This window comes from Mauremys reevesii, linkage group 21 (genome assembly GCF_016161935.1).
Source record: "Mauremys reevesii isolate NIE-2019 linkage group 21, ASM1616193v1, whole genome shotgun sequence".
Taxonomy (NCBI): Eukaryota; Metazoa; Chordata; order Testudines; family Geoemydidae; genus Mauremys; species Mauremys reevesii.
The window spans coordinates 14,612,964-14,636,936 of NC_052643.1; the positions used below are offsets into that span (position 1 = coordinate 14,612,964).

At 44.4% G+C, this 23,973-nt stretch overlaps 1 protein-coding gene across 6 annotated transcripts in view; it reads left to right on the forward strand.

The window, feature by feature from the left end:
* Positions 1–10,374: 10,374 nt before the first annotated feature.
* Positions 10,375–23,973, forward strand: part of MMEL1 (membrane metalloendopeptidase like 1) — a 56,458-nt gene continuing 42,859 nt past the window's right edge. Inside the window, exons 1-2 of one of the 6 annotated variants that reach the window (XM_039508982.1) lie at positions 10,375–10,442; positions 21,935–22,098. In XM_039508982.1, the coding sequence (XP_039364916.1) occupies positions 21,945–22,098 (154 nt within the window). In that variant the 5' untranslated portion in view covers positions 10,375–10,442; positions 21,935–21,944. The other 5 variants (XM_039508985.1, XM_039508981.1, XM_039508984.1 and 2 more) reach the window with 5 other exon arrangements.

Genomic DNA, 23,973 nt, shown 5'->3' on the forward strand with positions numbered 1-23,973 from the left:
TTACCGAACGACAATATTCCAAAATAAAACCGCATCTGACTCCCATGGAACCAACCCAGCAGCCAGTGAACGTGACTGTAACCTTTTGACATAACTATTTTTTCTACCCTCAGAGCACAGGGAGGGTCAGTTTGGGTTTCTTTTCCTTTTCAAGGTCAAGAAAGTTTCCTATGAATTCACTGCTGGAGACACTGATAAGTAATTATTCCTCCTGATTGGCATAAAAAAGCCATAGAACAGCTTCTTCCCAAGCATGAAATTATATTTTTTAGACTAATGGTGGCTACACTTGCAGGCTGAAAGGAATAGCCTGGCTTGCAGAGAATACTGATTTTTCTTCTGCAGCAAAACCACCATTAAGAGATTTACAGCATATCATTTTGGGGATTATTTGGGAGGAATTGGTTTGCTGTTGTTGTTTGGATTCACTGAACTAATGAGTCACATCACAGCCTCCTGACATCAGTTTTCCTGTTAGCGTGTCCTCTCTTAATTGCTGTTTCTGTGCTGAGCAAGTGGTGTTAGTCAGCCGATCGCTTCTTTCTTTAGCAAGTTTGCGCCTTTCATGGCATTTGCAGGGCTGCTGTCCAATCACACTGTGTGTGTTCCCTGTTGCTTGCAATTCGCTGCTTGTAAACACAATTTAATGTTGGCGAAGGTGCCACGTAGGCATCCCTAAAGAATGAAGGCCTTGAGGCCTCTCCAGAAGCCATACACAGGTATCCAAGTTTCCCTAGCCTGTATTAACTTCATTCTGAGAGCCCATGGGTCAGATTTTTTTCTCGCAGTTATCACTGGTGTAAATCAGGATTAATTCCAGTGTGAAACCTGTGTCAGACTCAGACTCCACACCTCTTGGGAGTGGTTGGGGGAAAGAACTAGATAGCTCATTCAGCCCTTGGTCCCTCTGCTGAGGGCAGTGTGTTGCCAACCCTCATAATGTTATTACGAGCCTCACAATAACTGGCGTTTTCCCTTAAAGCTCCAGCTCCCAGTGCCATGTGAATCTCAGCTTGCATTTTTTATGTAAATATTTCATCCTCATGGCTGCTGAGAAGCATGAAAATGCGGCCTCAGCAGAGCCTAAAGGCTCAAAAGCCAGAAGGCAAATAGGAAACCAGAAGCTTTAGCCAGGTTCTTTGAATATTAACCTGATTCCAGCTAAGTAACGTGTGATGTAGGATGTCAATGTTTTATTGTAACTTCGCCTTATTAAAAAGTTTCAAAACTGTTTTTTAAAATGCATTATTTAAAACAACCTCATGATTTTAAGCCATTCTCATGAATTTTTTTGAAGCCCAACTCATGATTTGGGAACGTTTGGGGATGGCAATACTGTGAGAGTGCCCAGAAAGGGGATAAGGAGTAGCAGTTGTAACAGGAAGCAGGCACATGGCCCACTAGATACAAGGCTAAGACTCACCAACTCATTGCACACAAGCCACTGGCAAGGCAAACTTGGAACTACAAAGAAAGGAACTGTCTCCTGCTGCTTCATTCCTACTGTGTTCAGGGAAACAGGACTTCACGTAGAATCTTTATAAATAAACAAGATTGCAACAAAGGAAATGGCTGGCTCCAGCATCGATTTCTCCTTCTAATGCAAGCAACCTACAGGGCCCTAAACTTTGGCTGTGGTCTTGGCTCAAAAGAGGTAATGTATACAGCATAAAAGGGATGCATACACAGTCAAAGCATATTCGTTTAATATTTATGGGGGGGATTGCAGTAATTACCCAAGATTGTAGCTTCCTTCCTTTAATTATCAGTATCCTGGTAGCATGTAGAGAGGCCTCAGTTGAGATGAGGTCCCATTGTGCTCGATGCTGTACAAACGTGCGTTAAGAGGCAGCCTTTAACCCAGGAAGCGTACTGTCTGAAGGGCTGGTCCTGCACCACGGAAGTTTTGACATTGACATTAAGGGTGCAGGATCAAGCCCTATCTAGACGAGAGAGACAAAGGGTGGAAGAGAAAACAGTCAGAGGAGAAGTGACTTGCTCAGTATCACCAGGCAGGCACAACCAGGAATAGAACCCAGGTCTCTTGGGTTCAAGGCACCACATTGCCTCTTTCTAGGAGACTAGGTTTGTTTGTTGTTAACAATTTACTCTTCTTTGTAATTAGGTGCCATGATTAGAAGAACTTTCCTATTACCCTGGAGTGTTCCTTTAAACAAAGGGGCGAAATTCAGCCCTGCTGTAACTCCACTGCCTGCTATGGAGCTACTTCCAGGGAGAATTTGTCTTCAGGTCCCTACAACTCCCTTTTCTTCAAGCACCATAAAGTCACATAAGAACTTCTTATTCTATTAGTCATGGTCCAGATTAATGACTGCTTCTCTCAGCGGGTCTTAACCAATCTCATCAGCATTTTTATTTGTTTCTTTTATCTCCTCTCCCCTCTTTCGAAACCCATTAAACTATTGAGATCAAAGCTCTTATCTCTGCCCGCGCCCCAGCTTTTGATTTGTTCTTTATTCCTCTGTTACGGCCTCTTTTTCCCAAGTAATTTATTAGAATATCAAATAGAACTTTTATATTAGTCACAGTGAGAGGGCTTGATTAGCAACGTCATCACATTTTACATGCTTACTGGAATTTCACACTCATCATGGCCCACTTTAATTCCCCAATTCCTGGAACTCTGGCGAGCAAGCAAGTCAGCTGTGACCCTCTTCATTCCAGCGACTCCACAGTCCATGATTCTGGTGCTCACACACACACACACACACACACACAAACACACACTGTCTCCATTCCGCTATTAGGTATTTGCCACTAGAATTGCATTTACTAATATATATTTGTTCAAAAATCTCTTTTTCCGTTCAACCTGCTGGGAGAAAGTCTGTGTTGAGAATCCAGTCTCCATTGGCCTTCATTGGAGCAGCCCTTCTTAGGCATGGTGATGAGTCCATGGGGCGCACTGCAATTCCCATTGGCGCCATGGAAGATTTCTATTGGCTTCAGAGGGAGCACTCCCCCCACCAGGTGTAAGGGTTGCACAATCTAGCCCCAGAGCGCTAGGAGAATGGAACCGCAACAGAGCAGACGCATGCAGGAAGGTGTGCTCAAGTCAGGCCATTCTGCATTTATATTTGGAGGGAGACAGAGGTGGGCCGCGTAGCTTATGCATCGAGCCCTCTGTTTTGAGGTTTTCTCTGGGTCTCCATGTGCAGTCCAAAACAGAGGCTTAGGATTCCTTCCCGCTCTCTCTGGGAACAAGAATTTGTCCTTACTTCCTTCCAATCCCATCACCCAGCCAGCAGTCCTTATGCACCGGGAATGGCCCTGCAGTAGCACTGAGCATGAAATATCCTCTTCTCACTTCAAGGCTCACCCAGATATCCCACATCAGGCCTGCAACTACCCTACTGAGTCATTTTCCATCGATAGTATTTTCTAATAGGAAGTAATTTCTGCTTCTCCTCAAACACCTGGATGGAAAATGCGTGGCAGGTTGGTTCTGTGTGTTGCCTTAAGGAAGAGCGGTGATTCTCAGAGGTATTGATAAAAAGAGACATCTGTGCCAATTCCTCCCCTGTGTGTGGCTGGGACCAGGAGCTGCACACAGAAGATGTCATTGGGTGGCTGTAATGCCCGCCCTCTGAACTCTCTGATAGGTCTCCCATGCTAAATCCTTTCGGCCATATCCCGTCTCACACTTGACATATCTGGATTTACACTGGTGTAACCAAGAAGAGAATCTGGTCCTTGTAGAGCTGATGCACACCAGTTAACTCTCAATCCACCTTAAAGCTGCATTTCCCCAACAGGCTGTGTCTATAGAATCAGTGTCTATATTTAACTGTAGCTGCAGACAAGAGTCTACCTTCTATTCCTCCCTTTTTTATTGCCTCCACTCCCTTAATGCTGTTATGCAGCCTCAGTGGTAAGCCGGTGAAGATGTAGCAATTGCAGTTCATCAGCTCTCTGCATCTGGAAGGAGCCAAGCTGAAGAGCAGAGGACACCTGGCCCTGCGTTGTCACCAGGTAATGAATAATGACGGAAAGCTTCAAAATAATGACTTGAAATGTCTCTGTGAAACAGGAGCACTTGGCAGCCCTAGCTGTATGAAGTATTTATTCCCTGCTTTTCATAAGAATGTAAGGGAGAAAGCAGCCACAACCAGTGATAGCCCAAATACAGTGGGATAGATACAGGTTCCTGACCTTAAGTATTGCAGCCCAGGAGGCAAAGATGGTGAGCTGGTTTGGATTCAATATTCAGCCAGAGCCTTTGCCCAGACTTCTTTTAACCAGAGCCAAATGCTAAACTTCTTTGAGTTTAAAAAAATGGTGTGGTGAGGGGGTTCCTGTCAAGTCTTCTCCTCCATTATTTTTCACTTGCTCTCGCTTCTGCACTGCCAGGTACCAACAGAACCAGAAATAAATATCAGCCAGCATAAGCTTTTCATCCGACACATGTTGGAAACGGATACATTCCCAGTGAAGCAGCTGCCCTGACTTTCACTCTGATTCACTGTGCTTTTCAGATTCAGATCAGTGGGCAAAATTTTGCCCTGGCTTACACACCTGCAAAGCCTTTGCAGTCATTCCCTGACATCGGAGGTTTGCATGGGGGAAAAGTCAGGACAGTATTTGACACTGGAAGACAGCTGTTTTGCTTAATGACAGCTAATCTAAAACCCATTTGTTTTACTACCGTCTCCCCAGGCAAGATTAACTGAATTATCACTGCATCGCTTCTGCATCAAGCAATTTCCAATTTGCCAAGGTTCTGAGGAGCCACTGTCTTTATTAATGTAACGCGTTACATGACATTATCATTGCCATTACAGTCTGCCTTTGGAGTCTCAGCCTTTTAATCACATTTCCCCTAAACCAGTCCATGCTGGAATCTGCTGGTTCACTAAGCCTTTACTCAGCAACACCTTAAATAAAACGGCTTGTTATTTAAAATGCACAGCTCTCCAACCTCACAGAAGCAGCCTACTGGAACAGAAAGGATCTTCCCCTCCAATCCTACTCCTGCTGTAATTTCCATAAATGAGCTTTGTTTTTTATTATCTGTATGGGAGCCCATACAACCCCCCCCCCCAACACTTCAGTACTGCATTTGCATCACAGACACATTGCATACCCCAGTGATCCCCCTTGCTGGGCGTCACTGGGACCCCATGCACATGACCAGTTGTTTACTTGACAGCCAGTCTACTGTGAGGGCACAAGACAAATGCATGACTACGCAGCTGACTGAAACAGCCCGGCAACTTGGAAAGTCCTGACAGCAACGTTGGCTAGCGGTTGGAGCACGTTGCTGGGAGTCAGAAGACTTGGGTTCAGTGCATGACTCTACCACTGACTTTCTATTTATTTATTTACATAGACCAACATTTTCAAATGTGGGTGCCTAAAGGTAGGTTCCTAAATAAGGCCTGATCCTGCAAGCCCCAGTGGTCAGTGCGCAGGGTCCCATTCCTCTCACGTACCTCATTGGATAGACATACCTGCCTTTAGTCCCAAAATGACTGAGACGCCGCATGAATTTAGTGCACCCTCGTTTTTATTATCAAAAATTAAAGAGCTATTTACAGAAAAGGAAGGGATCCCACCATACCGTAAGTCTCCTGAATGCATCATTTTGGAGTTCCTCTCCCTATGAGTCTTGGTGGTTATGCATCGCCCCCACCCCTTCACCTTTGGACCAGGGGAAGCTAAGCATGAGGGATCTGCTCCAAAGGTCAGCGCAGGACTGGGTCCTTAAAATGGTCTGGTTTATCTTTGAGCAGCCACCGGTAAAAGGTTTTGGTCATGGCTCCTGGAAGCAGACTGCAATGGGCCTGTCGAGCCTACAGATTCTGTGGTCATACGCGCCACATGTGACGCCAAGGAAGTCAGTAGAGGTGCAGGGGGTATAAACTAGCATAGGATTTGCCCCAAAGCATGTAAAGGGAATAGGAAGTGCAGAATGTGAGAATAGGATTACTGGCCCCAATCCTGACCTGCCCCAGTAGACCTGCCCCAAAAGTGGAAAATCCAGCAATGGAGAGTGAAAGCCAGTGTTGTGTGAAGCAAAGCTCATGCAGAAGACTGTTAATGACCCTTTTCCATTACTGCTGTGTATTTTGTTGTGCCCCTTGGGACATACTCTTATCACATCGACACTGCCCCCAGCACACTTGTACTTATATCGATGAATTGCTTCGCTGGGAAGTTCTGTGCAGGTGGCCTGCAGTGAGCTAGGGGGCAACATTTCAACAGCATGAGTCAAGCCATGATTTGCATGAAAAAGGTCTGGTGACATTCTTCGGAAGAGCCACTCCTCCTGAAATATCTTTGAATGTACAGAAGCCTCTGACATCTGATATTATGCATCATTCAAACACCCTGGACTTCTATTACTATACTCCATATCTTTTCTAAAAATGACGTTAAAATCTTATGAAGGTATGACTATGTTTGGGTTCCGTCTGCGTTTTGGGCAAAAGTGCCGGGTTGGTTCTTATGTTACCGAGTTTTAACAGCACATTAAGCTTTCCTACATCACCACTTGTTTCTTCGCTGCCTGGTTGAGGGGTTTACAACGTGTATTTTTGCACTGATATTTCTTTTCTTTTCATGCATTTCTTGTCATTCTTGGGCAATGAATTCTACATAACGAAAGGGGTAATTAGCCAGCTACCAAAATTATCCTGTGTCCACATCATTAATGAGTTTGGATGCTTTAATTGATTGCATTCTCAGCTGCTTTGGACTGGCTTAAATGTATGCTAATGGAATCCAATTAAGCCTCCTAATAAACCTCGCTGATGAACTGCAGTATAAACACACATCAAGTAGAGATGCAGAGGGAAATGCCAGGAAACTGACCCTCTACAGTTCACAATAGAGCAAAAGATTTGCGAGCGACCGAGTGAGAGAGGTAATATCTTTTATTGGACCAATTTCTGGTGGTGAAAGAGGCAAGCTCTCCCACCGACATAGCGCAGTCCACACCAGCACTTATGCCAATGAAAGTTATGTCGGTCAGAGGTGTTTTTTTTCACACCCCAACCGACAAAAGTTTTGCTGACAAAAGTTCTAATGTAGACAAAGCCTAAGCGTTAGTGTTAATTACACCAGAAAACTGCCCACTAATCGCCCAAGATCAAGAGAGGTAGAATCTAGTGGTCTGAGCACAAGACTGGCAGCTAGGAATTCCTGAGTGGATAGCACTATTGTTATTGTAACTCAGTACACAAAAGTGTGCCAGGCACTGTCCAAACTCAGGCCTCAAACCTGCACACACTTATGTACAGGAGTCAATGGGACTATTCACCTGAAGAAAGTTACACACAATTCTTATTTATATTTCCATAGTGCCTCGTCATGAGACCCCATTGTGCTATGTGCTGTACAAACACAGAACAAAACAAGGGAATTACAATCTAAGTATAAAACAAGAGACAACAGGTGGATACAGCCAGACAAACGGGAGTATGAGAAAACAATGAGACAATATTGGTCAGCATAATGAGCAGTAGTCTCAGCACATTGGCAGCCTAACCTCTCTTAAGTTTTTTGTAGGAATCATGACAGAGGGGAGTATTGAGGAAGGATTTGAAGGAGGCCAATGCATTGATTCTGGGAGGTTTCTCGCGCGCGCCTCCCAAGTGTGAAGGGCAGCATGAGAGAAAACACGCACTTCTCAATGACTTCAATAGGAGTTATGGATTCTCAGCACTAAAGCTGGTTGGGGATTTTCTAACTAAATGTTTTTTCATTGGAAAATGTCAATTCATCAAAATAAAAACTGTTTGCAGGTAAAGTTTGGTTTTGAAGAATCTCCTGGTTCAAAAATCACATTTACTAAAAAACTTCTGAAATGGTCAAAATGCCCCATTTTGATATTTTCAAAACAAAATTTTGTTCTTCAGTTGAAAATGGCTTTTCTTGTAGAAATTTCAGTTGATTTACACTAAAAAAAGTTTAAAAAACTAAAAGGGCAAATTTAAGGCAAAACATTTCAATATAAACAAAATGAAATATTTCAATATTAACCTGAATCCGAAAATATTTGGATTATAAATTTGCAAATACTTTCTGAGATTTTGACTTTTCTTCCCATTTCAGTACCAGAAAAATTTTGCAAACTCTAGTAGAACAGGAAAACCATTTCCCTCCCAACTGCACTCAGCACTTCTTGGAAATTAGTCTTTTAATGTAGGAAATAAGGGACGTATCAGAGAAAGTTGAAGAACATCAGACCAGTGAATTCCTTGCCACAAGAACAAGTTATGCAGTACTGATTAATACTGGTTACACCAAAGTGGTCAGGTAAAATTCATTGTTGACCATTTTTCCAACAGGTGCAGCGTTTGTGTGTTTTGTTTGTTGACAGTGGCTAAGTTGATGTAACCTGCATTTTTCCACATTTCGTCTGCTTTCGTGTCGCTTTACTCTACTCATAGAGGATGCCACGAGAAGGCACCCACCTGTTTGCAACCTGGGATGCAGATCCTGGACTAGGCTTAGCCAGCTGCTCATTGGAATGGCTGGAGTGGCTGCCACAATGCTGAAATGTGGAGTAGCCCAATCTTCACAGTGTGACTGTGGGCAGCAATGCAGATGGTCAAGCATGTGGTGGAAGGACGCATCATTAGAAGATTGGAGGGTGAACTGCAGCACATTGCCCTCAATGATGCAGCAGTGAGATGGCTGGACAATCTAGACACTGACTGGTGACAAATACGGAAGATGTGATTAGTTGCTGCCCTTGTGTCATTCCTGCTCTACCAATTTCCTAGCCTGTTGCAGCCGACCACCACATGCAGCATGAAAAGCATTTAAAATTCTTTCTGGACCATTGTGGACCCAGTAGATATGAGGAGGTGTGGATGCTATCACTTCAAAGGCTTGGTATCATGGAGTGCAGGAGCAGCTATGAAGAACGTCAGTCTGGCCATTCAGCCGTCGGATTTGCTGCACTGTGAAATATAACAGCGCATAAAATGCAAGAGAAATAGACATTTTTAAGATACTTGCTCTGGGCCAGATTTTGATATCTTCTCTCACATTCATTTAGGCATTGATAGAGAAAAACACTTAAGCACTTTAAGTCTGTGCTTAAGTGCAATCCTAGCTGTGAAGACTTCCTGGAATTGGGCCCTAAGTGCTTTGCTGAACAGGGGTAGACAAGGACACACAAACTTAAGCCTGTGCTTACCTGCTTTGATGAACCAGGAGCTCACTCCTTGAACAGCCTCATTAAAACTAATAGGACTACTTGCGGAGTAAAGTACCACCATACCCAAGTATGGGTGTCTGCATGTGGCTTCTGTGATTAATTAAATAAAATGCACATGTGCTTTAGAGAAAATATACATGATTCCATATAACCTTACTAAGGTTGCGCTCACAGTCTTTCTACCAGTTTGAACATCTTTACTGGTTTGAGAGCTCTTTCCTACCCATTTAGTGGGGAATGCTATTCAGCCTACTCCCATAACTCAGTCCCCTCAATCTTAACGGACTTGAGCATTGAACGAGGGGGCAGAGACACCTACATGGTCCCCGGGACCAGCACTCTGTTGCAGGGGCTATAACAATATTGGAAACTATTTTATAACTTGGGCATTTGCAATCACTGCAAAGTGACAGCTATAATAGCCATTTGCCGAAATGTAAAGCTCTCTACATAGTACAACTCAATGTGTATCTTTTTAGTGATATGAACTGTGTGGGAATACATATTGGTGCATACGCGTATGAACTTAACAAAACCAAATTAAAACAAGATACATTTTACTCAGTCTCCACACATGATCATACTTTGTAAAATATATTTATACTTTATTTCATTTCTATATATTTAATTTAAGAACTTTGCACCATCACAAATGTATTTTATATGCATCACTGTGTATTGTAATTAAATGGATGGAAAACACAAGACATTCCCTTTATGGAGCAGAATTCTTTCTGGACTAGATATGTGAAAAGATGTTGGGAAGAGATTAAATATATCATTATGAATTATAGCTTTCTTAAAAACTGATCATCATTATAGGACAGACATCTGTAAATGCTGAAAAATCTGGAAAATCAGCTTTGACATTGACTGGCAGACATGTACCATAAATTACAGTACTTCAAGTCTTTTCCCCTCCTACACACAAAATGGAGTGGTTTCCAATACAGCAGAAAGAGTTAAATTTTCATTCTAATGTTCTGTAATCACCTAGCAGAGCATTTAATTCATTGGGCATTCTAAGCCACCTGTGTGTGAGAGTGAATGTACATGAGGGAAAGAGGGAGGGAGAAGTTGCCTCAGTACTTTGTAAAACCATTTCTTGAGACAAGCTTGCTGAAGAGATCAGTGCTGATAATAAGCTTTCCTTTCCCACCGCCAGAAAATGTAAACATCCCAATTACAGCTCAGAAACCACAGTCACTACCTGCTTTCTGCAGCTGAGAAAAACAATCTTCACAAGACAGAGGTAAGAAAACTTCTCATTTCACCTGGTTCTTAGTTCTACTTATTCAGACTGCACGCATTTGGAAATCAACGGCAAAAAATAATAGCATGCATTATACATCTAACATTGCAAGTGCCTGGAGTTTTTGTTCTAATGATTTGCAAGAGATCAATTATCTCGATATGGAGAAGACTTGCAAGGCAGCATCTGAGCTTAGAGGTTTTCCTGATTCTGTTCTGGTTTGGAAAATGTGTCTGCTGGGGTTCACTTACACTACACGCATCTGGTAGCCAACTGGCTACCTGGGGGAATCTTTGAGCAAGATTTTTTAAAGTGCCAGTTAAGTCTTGTTAAGTTATATTGCTGCTCAAAGGCAAACCTGTTATTATGCGCACTGTGAGTCATCCTTATAGCACTGCATTTCCTAGACAATGAGTCAAAAAGTAGAAATCAAAATATTGCGTTGGAGTTTCCCAGTTTTAGTGTTACTGGGTTCCTCATTATCATGGTACTTCTTCTAACATTACAGTACAGCTTCATGCTTTCTTCTGCATTCCAGCTAGTCCTTACCATCGATATGGATGCAGGTTAGTGTACAGAAGATCCATTCTGAGTATAGTTGCTTAAATATAAACATTTGTTCTATGTTTCAGAAAACAGGTAGGTAGACTGAGGGTACTAAACAGCACTGGGATTCTAAATATGAAATGTACTAACAGACAATTTTGGAATATTATCTGCCATTTCTATTCCTAAGCAAAACCGATGTCTGTGTGTAGTAAATATATCACTTTTAGATAGATCTTTGCTCAGCTGATGTTACTGAACTTCCCTCTTTACAATAGTTCAGATGCAAATAGGCAGAATACATCAACATTTGTGCCGTTGATGCAAAGGGACCCAAGTCATAACAGAAATATCTATCCTTGCAGATTTGTAGCTTTTATTGCACCAAATGCAACTGTGCATATAACAGAATCATTTTTAAATCATCTGTTTCGGATAGGTTTTCACCCCTTCTGACATGTTATCCTTTCTAATCAGCAATAAAAGCAGAACATGCAAATATTTCCCCTCCAGACAGTTTCAGAGATGTTTCTCGTTAAATATTTCTACCTGGATTGGGGTTGATGCAGTTGCCAGATTGTATGTGCTGAGCAGCAGCGGCTTTAAAGGAAAGAACGAAGACTTGACACATGATAAGTGCCACTTCACTGACCTGACTAGTCCTAAAGCATAATACTTTGTGTCACTCAGTGATAAAATCAAAAGCCGTGGAGGCAGAAATACATAATGAAAAGCAAAACTCTGATGCAAGATAACATAAGAATATGCTTTGCATGTCAATGTAGTCATTTAAATTCTTACATGGACCCCCACCCTGGGCTCAAGGTACAGGTCAATCATTAAAACCTCACAGGTCAAAACGGACACGGGATCATGTACCACTGTGTTGGCCTTTATTGAAGGAAGGGCTTAAAGCGAAGAAAGATAAAACACTTTATTTCATTTCTATATGTTTAATTTGAGGACTTTGCAGATTCCAATACCCTGACACATGGTAAGTAGCATTGTACTCCACAAGACGTCCCATTAAAGTCTTGCAGATTCCCAGTGCATTGGACGTCTTTGTTGAGAAAGTGACTTTGTTGAGAAAGTGGCTTAAAGTGACTAAGAGCAACAGAATCTGGCTCTTGCTAAATAGTACCTGTCTAAACTGAGTAAATTAGAGGGAAGCAAGGAAAGGCAGGTAGGAGGCAAGGGGGAGTGAGGTCTGGGTACCGATCATGAGAGCTTTTTTGATAATACCCCTCATTTGCTGCATTCTAACAAGAAAGGCCTTTGGTCTGCAAAGGATTTTTATGAGTCATGGATGCCAGAGTTAGTGGGGTGCTGAGGGGTGTGTCTGGGGAAGGGATAGAGAGAGAGAAACTGTTTGATAACTGCAACACTAGCACCAGGGAGACAGCTGCCACTGTACACTCTTCCAGTAATAAATAGATGTGGTTCCTGGCTGCATGCGTCATTGTTCTGAGGACTCTGCCTGCGTGCACTAACCCAGCAGTAAGGAGACTGCAAGGTCTCATAACAGCACCACTAGTGCCATCGCAAGTATTCAGAAACCAGGAGTCGGACATTCCCGTCCAGGTGTTTGTTCAGCCCGTTTTCGGGATAAGAGGCAGCCGGGTAGTTTGCTTGCAGATCCGGATCCAGTTGAGGGCTACGTTGGGTGCAAGTTGCTCTCCAATCAGTAGTGAGCTTGCCAGGATCTTCACCCATTGCCTGAATTTGCCCATGACCAAGATGGCCAAGCCCAGTTACCATGAGTGAGGAGAGGACTTTTGTGCCTCATTCATCTTACTTGATGTCTTCCATTGAGGTGCATGGAGATTTGCTCACCAGTACCAACAAGTCAGAGACAGCGGGAGAGGAAGCCTCTTTCCCTGCTGCTATTGCCCAGAACAGCAGGAAACAGGGACGAGATAACAAAGGCAGATCTCAGAGTCTGGTGTGAGAGATGAGTGACTGCACAGAAGCCTCACAGACTGCATCACAATGCCCAAGGCTTTTTGCTGACTGTTCGGTGCCACAGGGAGACTTGTCAAACCCAGCGCTCATCGGGGCATCTCCACGGCTTCATAGCATCCAGCGATGAGACGTGTGCCAGGGGTTGCTAACATTAGAAAAATAGCCCCAGAGCTCTGCAAAGGGTCTCACCAGCCCCATCCTGCTCCAGTGCTGAACAAACCAGCAGCCCATCCAAACGCTGATCCATTCACACATCACTCTAAGGGCTGTCGATGAAGAGTTCAGAGCTCTAACGTCACCCTTCCACCAGCTCCTCGAGCTCACAGAGGACAGCCGGGGCACAAGACACTGGAAATCGGAGGTATTCAGCTTTCTCTGTCTCACAGTTTCTCTGAATGCGGATCAGTTACTTTGCAGACTCGGTCTGGCTTACAGGGACGGAGCCGCTGTTTCTGAAGACAGGAGAGACAAGACCTGCTCCACACCAGAGAGGTGATGTCTTTGAAATGTGTCAATGCTATGCCCCAGCTGCTAGCTTTAGGAAGCTGGGTTTTAAACTTTACAAGTAGTAGCTGTTTGCCCCTTAGCATTCCATAGGGAGCAGCAGGGCTGAGGGGCATTTGGTACAGCACAGTGAGAGAGACGCTTACACGGCTGCTATCCGCGCAGAGCACTGACAGTGAAACTCAACCCTGTGCCAAGAGCCAGTGGAAAACCCATAGGTGCCGACTCCACGGTGCTCCGGAGCTGGAGCACCCACAGAAAAAAATAATGGGTGCTCAGCATCCACCCGCAGGCCCCGCCAATCAGCTCCTCCCCCGCCCCCCAGCGCCTCCCACCTGCCTATGGGCCCCGCCAATCGGCTCCTCCCCCTTCCCCCAGCACCTCCCACCCACCGAGGATCAGCTGGTCAGCGGTGGGCAGGAAGTGCTGGGGGGAGGGGGAAGAAGTGGAGTGAGGGTGGGGCCACGCTGGGGGAGGGGGCAGAAGGGGGCGAGGGCAGGATGAGGCAGGGCAGGTGTGGGGCCTTGGGAGAAGGGGCACAGTGGGGGTGGGGTCTGGGGCGGAGCAGGGGTTGAGCACCCCATGGGAAATCAAAGTCAGCATCTCTGGTAAAACCTAGGATTTGTGTGCAACCCAGATGAGACCTAACCCTTGCTTTGTGCTGGGTGTGGTGCTCTGTCCCATGTAGTGGCACCGAGACCACATAGAGATTAATGAGTCTGCTACAGCCTTCGCTAAGGGGGCTGTGGCTTTTAGCTCATGGAGCAGAGGCTCATGCATTTAGCTCCAGAGGTTCCAGGTTCGATCCCGCCCACTGGGGTCTGTCGGTGTTACACTAGCACTCCAGACATCTGCTAGTGCTTGGCGGTAGGGTGTAGAGCTAGCATTATGCACACATAGCATTTCTGTGGTGCTCATCACCACTATTATTTACTTTATACAGCACTCTAGTGAACTAGACTAGGAGTCAGATGACCAGAGTTCTAGTGTAGGCTCCACCAGTGACCTTCTCTGTAACCTTGGGCAAGTTGCATCAGGTCTCTGTGCCTCAGTGTCCCCATCTGTAAAAATGGAGAATGCTACTTGCTGCATCATCATATCCTCTTTGCCATAAAGGCCACCTGGTGATATCGACGCATTGTCAGAGACCAAAATAAGTCCTTTCCTTCAGAAGCAATGAACAGAACGGGGACATCATGGCCCTGTTGGAGAACTGTCAGAATGACTGATTACCCTGTGCTAATGACCACACAGATGTTGCTCAAGATCAACAGAATTAATGATTCTGCAAAATTGTCCTTTACAGTTTCTGAGCCCTCTGCTGATACAGAAGAAAAAGGATGCTTGCTCTCTCTCTCTCTCCCTCTCTTTTAAAGAAAACAAGTGAATATCTTGGTTATCAGATTCCCCATCATGAATAGAAACAGCTAATAAAAATCAAGAGATAGGCTGTCTTAAATCAAAATCAGGGTGCACCACATGCGCACCATATTGACACCTCTGTACCTGTTAATTAAGTCTTCCTTGATTAATCTCATCGCTGACATCAAGTCAGACTCCTAAGGCAAACTGAGCTGTATTCTGTCCTAATCAAAAGGTGCAAGTAACCATAATAAGGTCTGTTCTTACTAGTGCAAGTCTTAAATGTGTGTGTGTGTGTGTGTGTGTGTGTGTGTGTGTGTGTGTGTGTGTGTGTGTGTGTGTGTGTGTATAGAGCTACTGAAGATACATATATGGAAGTTCTCTCTCACACATAATATATATCTATTAAGAGCCTAGTTCTGCTCTCGGATGTATGCTCTAGCTTCCGTTGATTAACCATAGTTCTGTGTGCCCATGTGTAGGGGAGAATTTGTCCATAGATGTGTAAAGCAGTGGGGGAAAATCATATTTTTGTTTTCATTCCTACTGAATTTCTTCTCATAAACCAGCTTGAATCTAAAAGTACAGAGTCTTCTTAAAGATCATTAATATCATTTTAGCCATTTGCTGCCTGTATTATCTGTAATTGCTCCAGTCAAATTACAGGTTCTTTTGTTGATGAATTAAGAATGATGACTCATTTTATTGGGTATATTTTAGCTCTGTCCCATCTGTGGTTCTTACCTGTTCTCTGCATACACTGTTCTGTTCAAATGTCTGTGTCTGCAGAAAGGGTCTTTGGTGGGTTGTTTACTCATTTGCCATAGATCTTTCACACTCTGGGAAATGTCAGGCTGGAAGGGACCTCGAGAGGTCATCAGGTCGGGCCCCCTGCACTGAGACAGGACCAAGTAAACCTAGGCCATCCCCGAGAGGAGTTTGTCCAGCCTGTTCTCTAATGATAGGCATTCCATGACCTCGCCCGGAAGCCTGTTCCAGAGCATAACTATCCTTAGAGTTAGAACGTTTTTCCTAAATCTCCCTTGCTGCAAATTAAACCCATTATTTCTTGTCCTACTCTCAGTAGCCATGGAGAACAATTGATCCCCATCCCCTTTATAACAGCGCTTAACAGCGCTTGGAGACTGTTATCCAGCCTCCCATCCTCCAGTCTTCTTCTCTCAAGGCTAAACATGCCCAATTTCTTTAACCTGTCCTCATAGGTCAGGCTTTCTAACCCCTTCATCACTGTGGTGCTCTCCTCTGAACGCTCTCCAATTTATCCACATCTTTCCTAACCTGGTGCCCAGAACTGGACGCGGGGTTGCAGCTGAGGCTTCACCAAAGCAACTAGAGTGGGACAACTACTTCCCATGACCTACATACAAGACGCTGTTAATTCACCCCAGAATGATATTAGCTTTTTTTTTTTTTGCAATCTTATCACATTCTTCACTCGTATTCAATTTGTGATCCACTCTGACCCCTGGATCCTTTTCAGCAGTAGGACCACCTAGCCAGGTACCGCCCATTTTGTAGTTGTGCATTTGATTTTTCCTTCCTAAGTGAAGTACTTTGCACTTGTCTTATTACATTTGATTTTGTTGATCTCAGACCAATTCTCTAATTTGTCAAGGTCATTTTGAATTCTAATCCTATCCTTGTGCTTGCTACCCCTCCCAGCTTGGTGTCATTCACAAATTTTATACGCATACTCTTCATGCATATATATTTTTTTTATTACAGCCCTAATTTAAATAACCCTCAACATTTGTTTTGTCATGCAATGAACCTTAACAAGGTTAACTAATACAAATGCCCATGCAGAAATGAAAACTAAGTATGAAAACTAAGTATCAGAGGGGTAGCTGTGTTAGTCTGGATCTGTAAAAGCAGCAAAGAGTCCTGTGGCACCTTATAGACTAACAGACGTTTTGGAGCATGAGCAGGACCTGCATCCGATGAAGTGGGTATTCACCCACGAAAGCTCATGCTCCAAAACGTCTGTTAGTCTATAAGGTGCCACAGGATTCTTTGCTGCTTCTACAGGATTCTTTGCTGCTTTTATGAAAACTAAGTTTTTCTTGAAAAGTACTCTTAGGACAGAATCAACACACACGGTGGTTGCCATTAAGTCAACAGCCAGATTGGTCTGAGAAAAGAAGTAAGGATAGTTTCTATAGGAAATACTGCAAATAGGCAGGTAATGTTATATAGTTCGCTAAGACACTTGCAAGCTTGTACTGTAGATGTTCCCCATCCAGGGACTGACCAAGAATGGCCTCTTTAGCTACTAAGATCTGACTCGATAATCACACTAAGGGGCTAGGGCTACAAGTTTCTACAAGATAATTCTAAAAAAAGGGTCATATTTATAGCCCCCTAAAGTTACCCCAATCAGTAATTGTGAGAATTTTAATCTGGGGAAAGTGTGGCAGGTTGACAGGAAACTGTAGAATTTCTCCTTGAATGTTGCAAAAATGTCACCTGAAACAAGCTGATGACTAAATCTCCTTATAGGTCATTTCTGGGATAGACTTGCAACGTCGTGGCCCCATGCCAGCCTGCTCCCATTGAAGTCAATGGCAAAATTCCTATGGACTTCATTCAATGAGAGAAGCACAAACTATCCATTACTGCTGACTACTAGGTCTAAAGTTCCTGCTGGCCTGAGACAACCTTTGCCTCGTATTCACCAACATTGTGAATACAGACAAAGTATTTTGCCTGTAGGGAAATGGCATGAGCTTTTTCTCAGCCCTTCTGGCATGTGCATCCACCATAGAGATTCAGGAAAAGATCCTTGAAAGCACCCCAGCTTCATACCAGTAGGAGGAAAAGGCAGGCAGAATGCTCTTTATGACTAAAGTTTTCTGAGAATACCTGAAACCTTTCTAAGAAGATCGCAGTAGCTATGTTGGATGAGTCTTAGTCAGTACTAACCTCTGAAACATCTATAGTGTAAAAGTCCTTATTCTCCCTGTCTCCTAACACAACCATATGGGGCATTCAATGAAACTGAAAAGTGGCAAATTCAAAATGGATTTAAAAAAAAAACCCACTTTCCCACACAATGCATAATCATACTGTGGAACTCATTGCCACTGGATGCCACCAAGGCCAAAAACTTAACAAAGCTCAAAATGAGATTGCACGTTTATATGGATATCAGAAATACCCAGAATTGGAATCATTATTGCTAACAAAAAATTTGATAGGAATATAAAACCCTGTGGTTTTAGAATGTGAGACAATGTAACTGATCCCTATGTTTCCATGTACAACTTGGACCAAAAAACTTCCATCGGTAGAATTGTGGGAGAATGTTCTGCATTCAAGTGACAGCTGCTCCACGCATGACTACACGGCACCATACTTGATCGGGGTCTTGACTCCCAATGAAGCCAATAAGAGTTAAAGACACTCAGGATTGGGGCCTATGGGTCACATCCTATCCTTCTGATCCAAGACTCTCTCCAGCAAAATGTCCATTGACCCCTTCTCTTAAGGATCAATTAAAAATATCCCGAAGGCCTCCAGGATAATTTTCTTTCATCTTCAATAGCTCTTCTTGTGGGCCCCCATGTTTCACTAGCTGCTTTGGTGGTAACTTGACACTTGGCGCTCAGTCAGAGAATTGTGGATGTGCTGAGCACATTTAGCCATTTGAAAGCTGTAACGGGGAGGGGACGGGGAACTGTGAACAACTGTCACCATGGCAAAAACTTTGTGACCCGCCTGATTACCTGCCTTCTGCAGAGCTACTCACTGTGCCCTGATCCAGCAAAGCACTTAAGCACGTGATTAATTTGAAACAAGTGGGTGGTTTGGGCATTGCCAATCTATTTAGCTTGGAAGACACCCAGAAACGACTGTAAGGGGTGGCAGTAGAGGATGGGAAGGGTCAGATTCTGCCCCTTACGTTGACTAGTACTGTACTACCTAGGTGATGCCATGGATAAGGGACCATTCAGACCAAGCAAAGAGATCGCAGTCTGGCCCTAAACTAGATCAGCCCAGTGACTTCAATGGGACTATTGGGCTCACACTCTGCTGAGCATATGATCTTACTATGGGTGCCTGCAGCCTTGTTAGCATGCTGTCTGCAGTGTGAAATGGTAAGGAAAAATCACAATAAAGCCGTGAAATTGTATTGCAAACTAGCTCCTTTACCCTAGATCTTTTGCCCAGGTTTAAGAAGCACTCACTGGCAGCAGCAGCAACACACCTGAAAGTGTAGTTAGAATGAACAAAAGCTATTGAAGTGGGGAGGGTTTTAAACTGATGACTGTGGGTTAGTTTCCAATTAAAAACACAATTCAAAAGGGGATGATATTGATTAAATTGCAACTCATCATCTCCGGGGTGACGCCAGACACCCTTGAAAATGTCCCAACTCGGGTCATCTGTACTCCAGTCTCTGCACTGGCTCCTCACCCTCGATGCAGGGTCCAGTCTGGGTCTTTGCCCTAATTCAAAGCCTGTTGCCATCTGGGACCTGAAGAAAGATGCCGTGAGTGAGACACGAGAGAGCTAGGCTCAATTCCCTGCTCTGCCAGAGACTTCCTGTATGACTTTGGACAAGTCACTTAAAGACAGATTGTTAAAGGTATTTAGGCACCTAACTTCCATTCATGTGATGATTCCTTTAGGTCTATGGTAATGGTGCCTTAGTAGATAGACCTGCCCTGCCTGTTATGTTCTGCTGGAACAATGAAACTGTTGGCCATGCAGGGAAAGCTTGAGTGTGAGCGAGACAAGCGTTTTGCTAGCGCTAGGCTATGGAACTGCCTGCCACAAGAAACACAAGGCCACTTCTTGAGAACTACCTCAAAACTCATTGCTTCAGCTTGGTTTCCCTCCATAAGTTGTTCTCACAGACATTATATCCAGGATCGGGAAGTGGGTCGGGTTTCCAAACAGCCCCGCAGTTTGATTTTTATTCAGGCTTACAAAGGTTAACTTCAGAGAGGGTCCGGTGCAGCCTTCCCCCACTGGACAGAAGCCCAGGGTGCAAGGCAAACCACATGCATAACCCAATGGGTTTGTGGGGGGCAGAGCCCAGTGGATTGAATTGTTTGTTTCCTTCTTTTATCCCAGGTGACAGTGGTTTTGTGGGTCCAGCTCAACTCTGTAGCAAATCGCTATCAGGCACTCTCATAGGACTAAGGGTACATATCTAAGCTTCTACCTCTTACGGGAACTCAAACTCTTACAATCATTATATATGTGTAGGTATTGCTATGCAGGGGCTGGGTGAAACCTTGTTGAAGCAGCTGGCCATAACATCAGCCCAATACATTTAAGAAGCAGTTAAGCTCCTTTTGGACTTAGATCACTGAAACAATAGGAGCCACCCCTCCCAAAACACATGGCACATGCAAGGACAGCCAGGAGCTGAGCTATGTGGGTAGGGAGATTTCAGTGGGGGATGAACACAAACACAGGGGGCTGGGTATTATTTGGTGGAGTTGTGTGTGTGCATGTCTGTCTGTCTGTCTGTCTGAAAAAGAGAGATGGGGAAGCAGCTAAGAAACACCGCAGAAGCAATCAGGAAAGACATCAGGAAGCCAAGAACAGCCAGAGAAGCACTTGTAGCATGACCCTGGCCTGAGGGAAGGCAAAGAGAATGCTTTTGGGGGCAGAGTGCTGGCTGGAAAAAGGGGCTTGAAATATTGAACAAGGAAACTGCCTCCAGTTTGATTCCTGCTGTGTTCAGGGAAACGGGACTTTGTGCATCCTTTGTAAATGAAGAGGATTGCAGCAAAGCAATATCTGACTCCACCCTCAATTTCTCCTCAAACAGAAACAATCGACAAGACCCCAAATATTGACTAATCACTAGGGTCAAAAGGGGCAACAATACCAAGATTAGCATAATATTAACCGTGGCAACGATCCACAGTGCATCCTAACCTGCACAAGCAAATCAGCCTTCAGAAAACACCACCGCCCCCCACCCCCATTTACACCAATCCATTTACACTATAATGTCTATAGCTGCCAATTTAAAAAACTGAGGGGAAACCACATGCTCAACCCGCTCTCTTCTTAACCCACCTTCCTCCCTCTGCCTCCTTCAAAAGGCAGCATGAGTGAGGAATTCTCTGCACTTAGTACAGGGGAGCTGGAACAATGTGTATAGTGGGGGTGCTGAGAGCCCTTGAACCAAACTCTAAACCCTGTGTATAATGGAAACCCCTTCAAGCCAGGGGATGCGGCAGCCCCCACAGCACCCCTAGTTCCAGCACCTATGCTTCAGTATATAAATAAACCCAGCTGCGGAGAAAAAGGCAAGCGGATCCCTAGAAAGCAAGAAGAAACTTAGCAGAGTCTGCAGCAGACACTGTATCTCTGCTGCTTGCACGCACCGTTCAGTGCACAGCCTTCAATCTTTCTCTGCAACGCAAACCCTCCTCCCCCTGCTGCTCAGGATCATTTGCTGGAAGCTCGGAGCAGCACACGGCTGGGCTCAGAAGTTTGGGAATGGATCTGGGAAGACTGAGGAGCTGGAGGTTGGAAGCCCTCACAAACCAGCAGGCTGGCACATATTCTGGGGTGGTTTCGAATTCCAAAGCTTTCTGCTCTGCGAGGGAAAAAGCCAGCACAGCAAAGGCACTGACACCTGGAGGCATCTCTTTTGGATTCAGCTTCTTTTAGCAGAGCCTAGCAGCGCTACCTGACCCGGGGAAAAGTTCTTTGCGAAGGTCCTGAGACACTGGTCGAAGGGGTGGAGAGGCAAGTCTCTCACTTGCCTTCCCCTCTGGGGGCAAGGGAGTTACCAAATTGATCATGAGACTCTTCTTACACCTCCCAGGGAGGGCGTCTTAGGACACTGCCCCACCAGGAGAACTGGGGCTGTGGAGGGAAGCCCCCTACCAGCACACACTGAGCGCAGTCAGTTCTGTAGGCGCTGGAGATGGAGAATGAAGTTGGGAAATCTGTGGACAACCAAATGGATAAGTACATGTAATCATTAAGTGTTTGATTTCCCTCTCTGCCCTCCCCTGTGGTGCTGTTCCGTGTCCCCTCGTGCCTGAGCAGTCATGGATTTTGCCAACCTGGTAAGTTGCCTGGTGCTATTAATTTCTGATCCTCCTCCACCCCTCCTGTTTCAGAGTTACAATAATGGGGAAATCAGAAAGTCAAATGGATATTGTGGAAAAATCGACAAAATCTGGGAAGAAATCCTGGAGCTTTGCGACCATCGGTCTGTCGGTCCTGCTGCTGCTGATGACCTGTGCGGTGGTCGCGCTGGTGATCCTGTATGCCAACAGTAGAGGTAAGAAACCTGCCGCTCCCTCCCTCCTCTCACCCCTTCTTCGTTAACACACCCATCCGAGTCTTTTCTGCAGCACTAAATCAAAAAATGGGAGAGAAGGTGCAAGCGCCTCTGTCTGGGAGACTTTGTTTTCATTCTCTCTGCCTTGCTGTAGGCTCATTAACGGAGATGTTTATCTTCAGACACCTGCTTTTCTGTACAACTGTGCAATGCAAGTGGCTTCGATCATTCGGACTGAATCCAAAATCTAGCAAATTTGATTTGACAAAGATCAAAATAAAATGTGTCACAGTCTTCACTGGGCAAAACATGGATGCAACACGCTCTGTGTGTGTGTTTCTGGAGGAGGCGTGTGCATAAATTCTAACACTTGGTATTTTTTTGTGTATTTGTAGAAGCCTGAGAGTCTAAATTCCGTTTAGGCAGAAGTTTGAAAGCAACAGCTGCCTACCAGAGCCACCTGGGGCGTTGTTTATTTCAGTGTAAAAGCTGCTTTGAAAAATGCTAGTGAAGAGAGGTAACATAAATAAGGGCACTCAGGGCCATTTGAAATGCAGTTCAGTGACTTCCATGTGAACATTTTGCCAGGGTGCATGTTGCTTACATGTATTAAATGGAAAGTGTCCCCATAATAACGTGTTTTTCACTGGCACCTCAATTGTAAAACAATTTTTCTTAAGTGTTCCTTTAAGCTATGCAGGCTGGATTTGTAGCAGCACCTGCATCCTGTTTGTCACTTCCCTGAATACCTCTTGATTTCAAAGCTTTGTTCAGATACTTGAGAATGAAATAAATGAATTCTAATGTCAATACTAAAGCAAGGCAGGGTTTCTTCTCTGTATATTGTATCTGCATCCCCTACCTGCAGCGACTTGCTTTCTAAGGCACTCATAAGTACTCCAACACTGCCAGTTTCCAAATAGCAATTCATGTAAAAGGCTCCTTTTGTTGTTGCTTGTACTCTTCTACCACTAGCAAATGAATGTTATCAGCATTTGTTACAATTCTGGACAAAACCCCTGAGCGTTTGACACTCATCATGCTCAGCGGAAAGTTTCTCATATTTAATCTGTTACCCCTGGAGATGTGAGAAAAAATAACACAGGCTTCATGTGCTACTGAGAACTGAAATTCCATTTCAAGGGAAGGATCTTTAAATACTGAACTGGAGCAGGATTCGGATGCTTGGCTCCACAAAGGGTTTGCCAGATCTGTTTGGCAGTTTGCTTTGCCTGTGGGGCTCCTCTGTTCCGGGTTCAAATGAAGTAAAAACCCAGCTGAGAGGGATAACCTGGACAGCTTGCAGCTGGAGAAATCTTAGGCCCCCTCACAAGGGTCACTGGAAAGGCTTTCACCAAATGCAGAGCCGAGTCTGGGGTTGGTAAATCTCTCCTAGAATATACGTTGACAAGAGGGCAGCAGGCATTGCTCAGATCTGGGCTCCAGCGTTGTAACTCCCAGTAACACAGCAACAGGGAAATGCCATTTGGACGGAATGTTCACGATGGGAGCAAAAACTTTTGCTTTGTGTTTATTTATTTTATTTTAATTACACACGAGTGTTAAGGTTGGAAATGGGAACAGCGTCCTGGCTTTCTAATTAAAAGCTGGGTGGGTACACAGATTCGCAGCTACGGCCAAATACAGTCGTCATCAAAATGACACTTCCCTGGAAATGCTTCGTACAGAAAACGCTATTTAGCCAGCTGAACATTAATAGGCTCGTACGTCCTCCTTCCTCTCATTGTTCCATAGTCATGTTGCAAAACATTGCAGCTTACACAGCCGTGTGACAACACTGTTTTGGACCAGCACTGACAAATCTTTTCCTAAGAGATCTGAGGGATTTTTGATCTCTAAAGAAACCTTTTATAT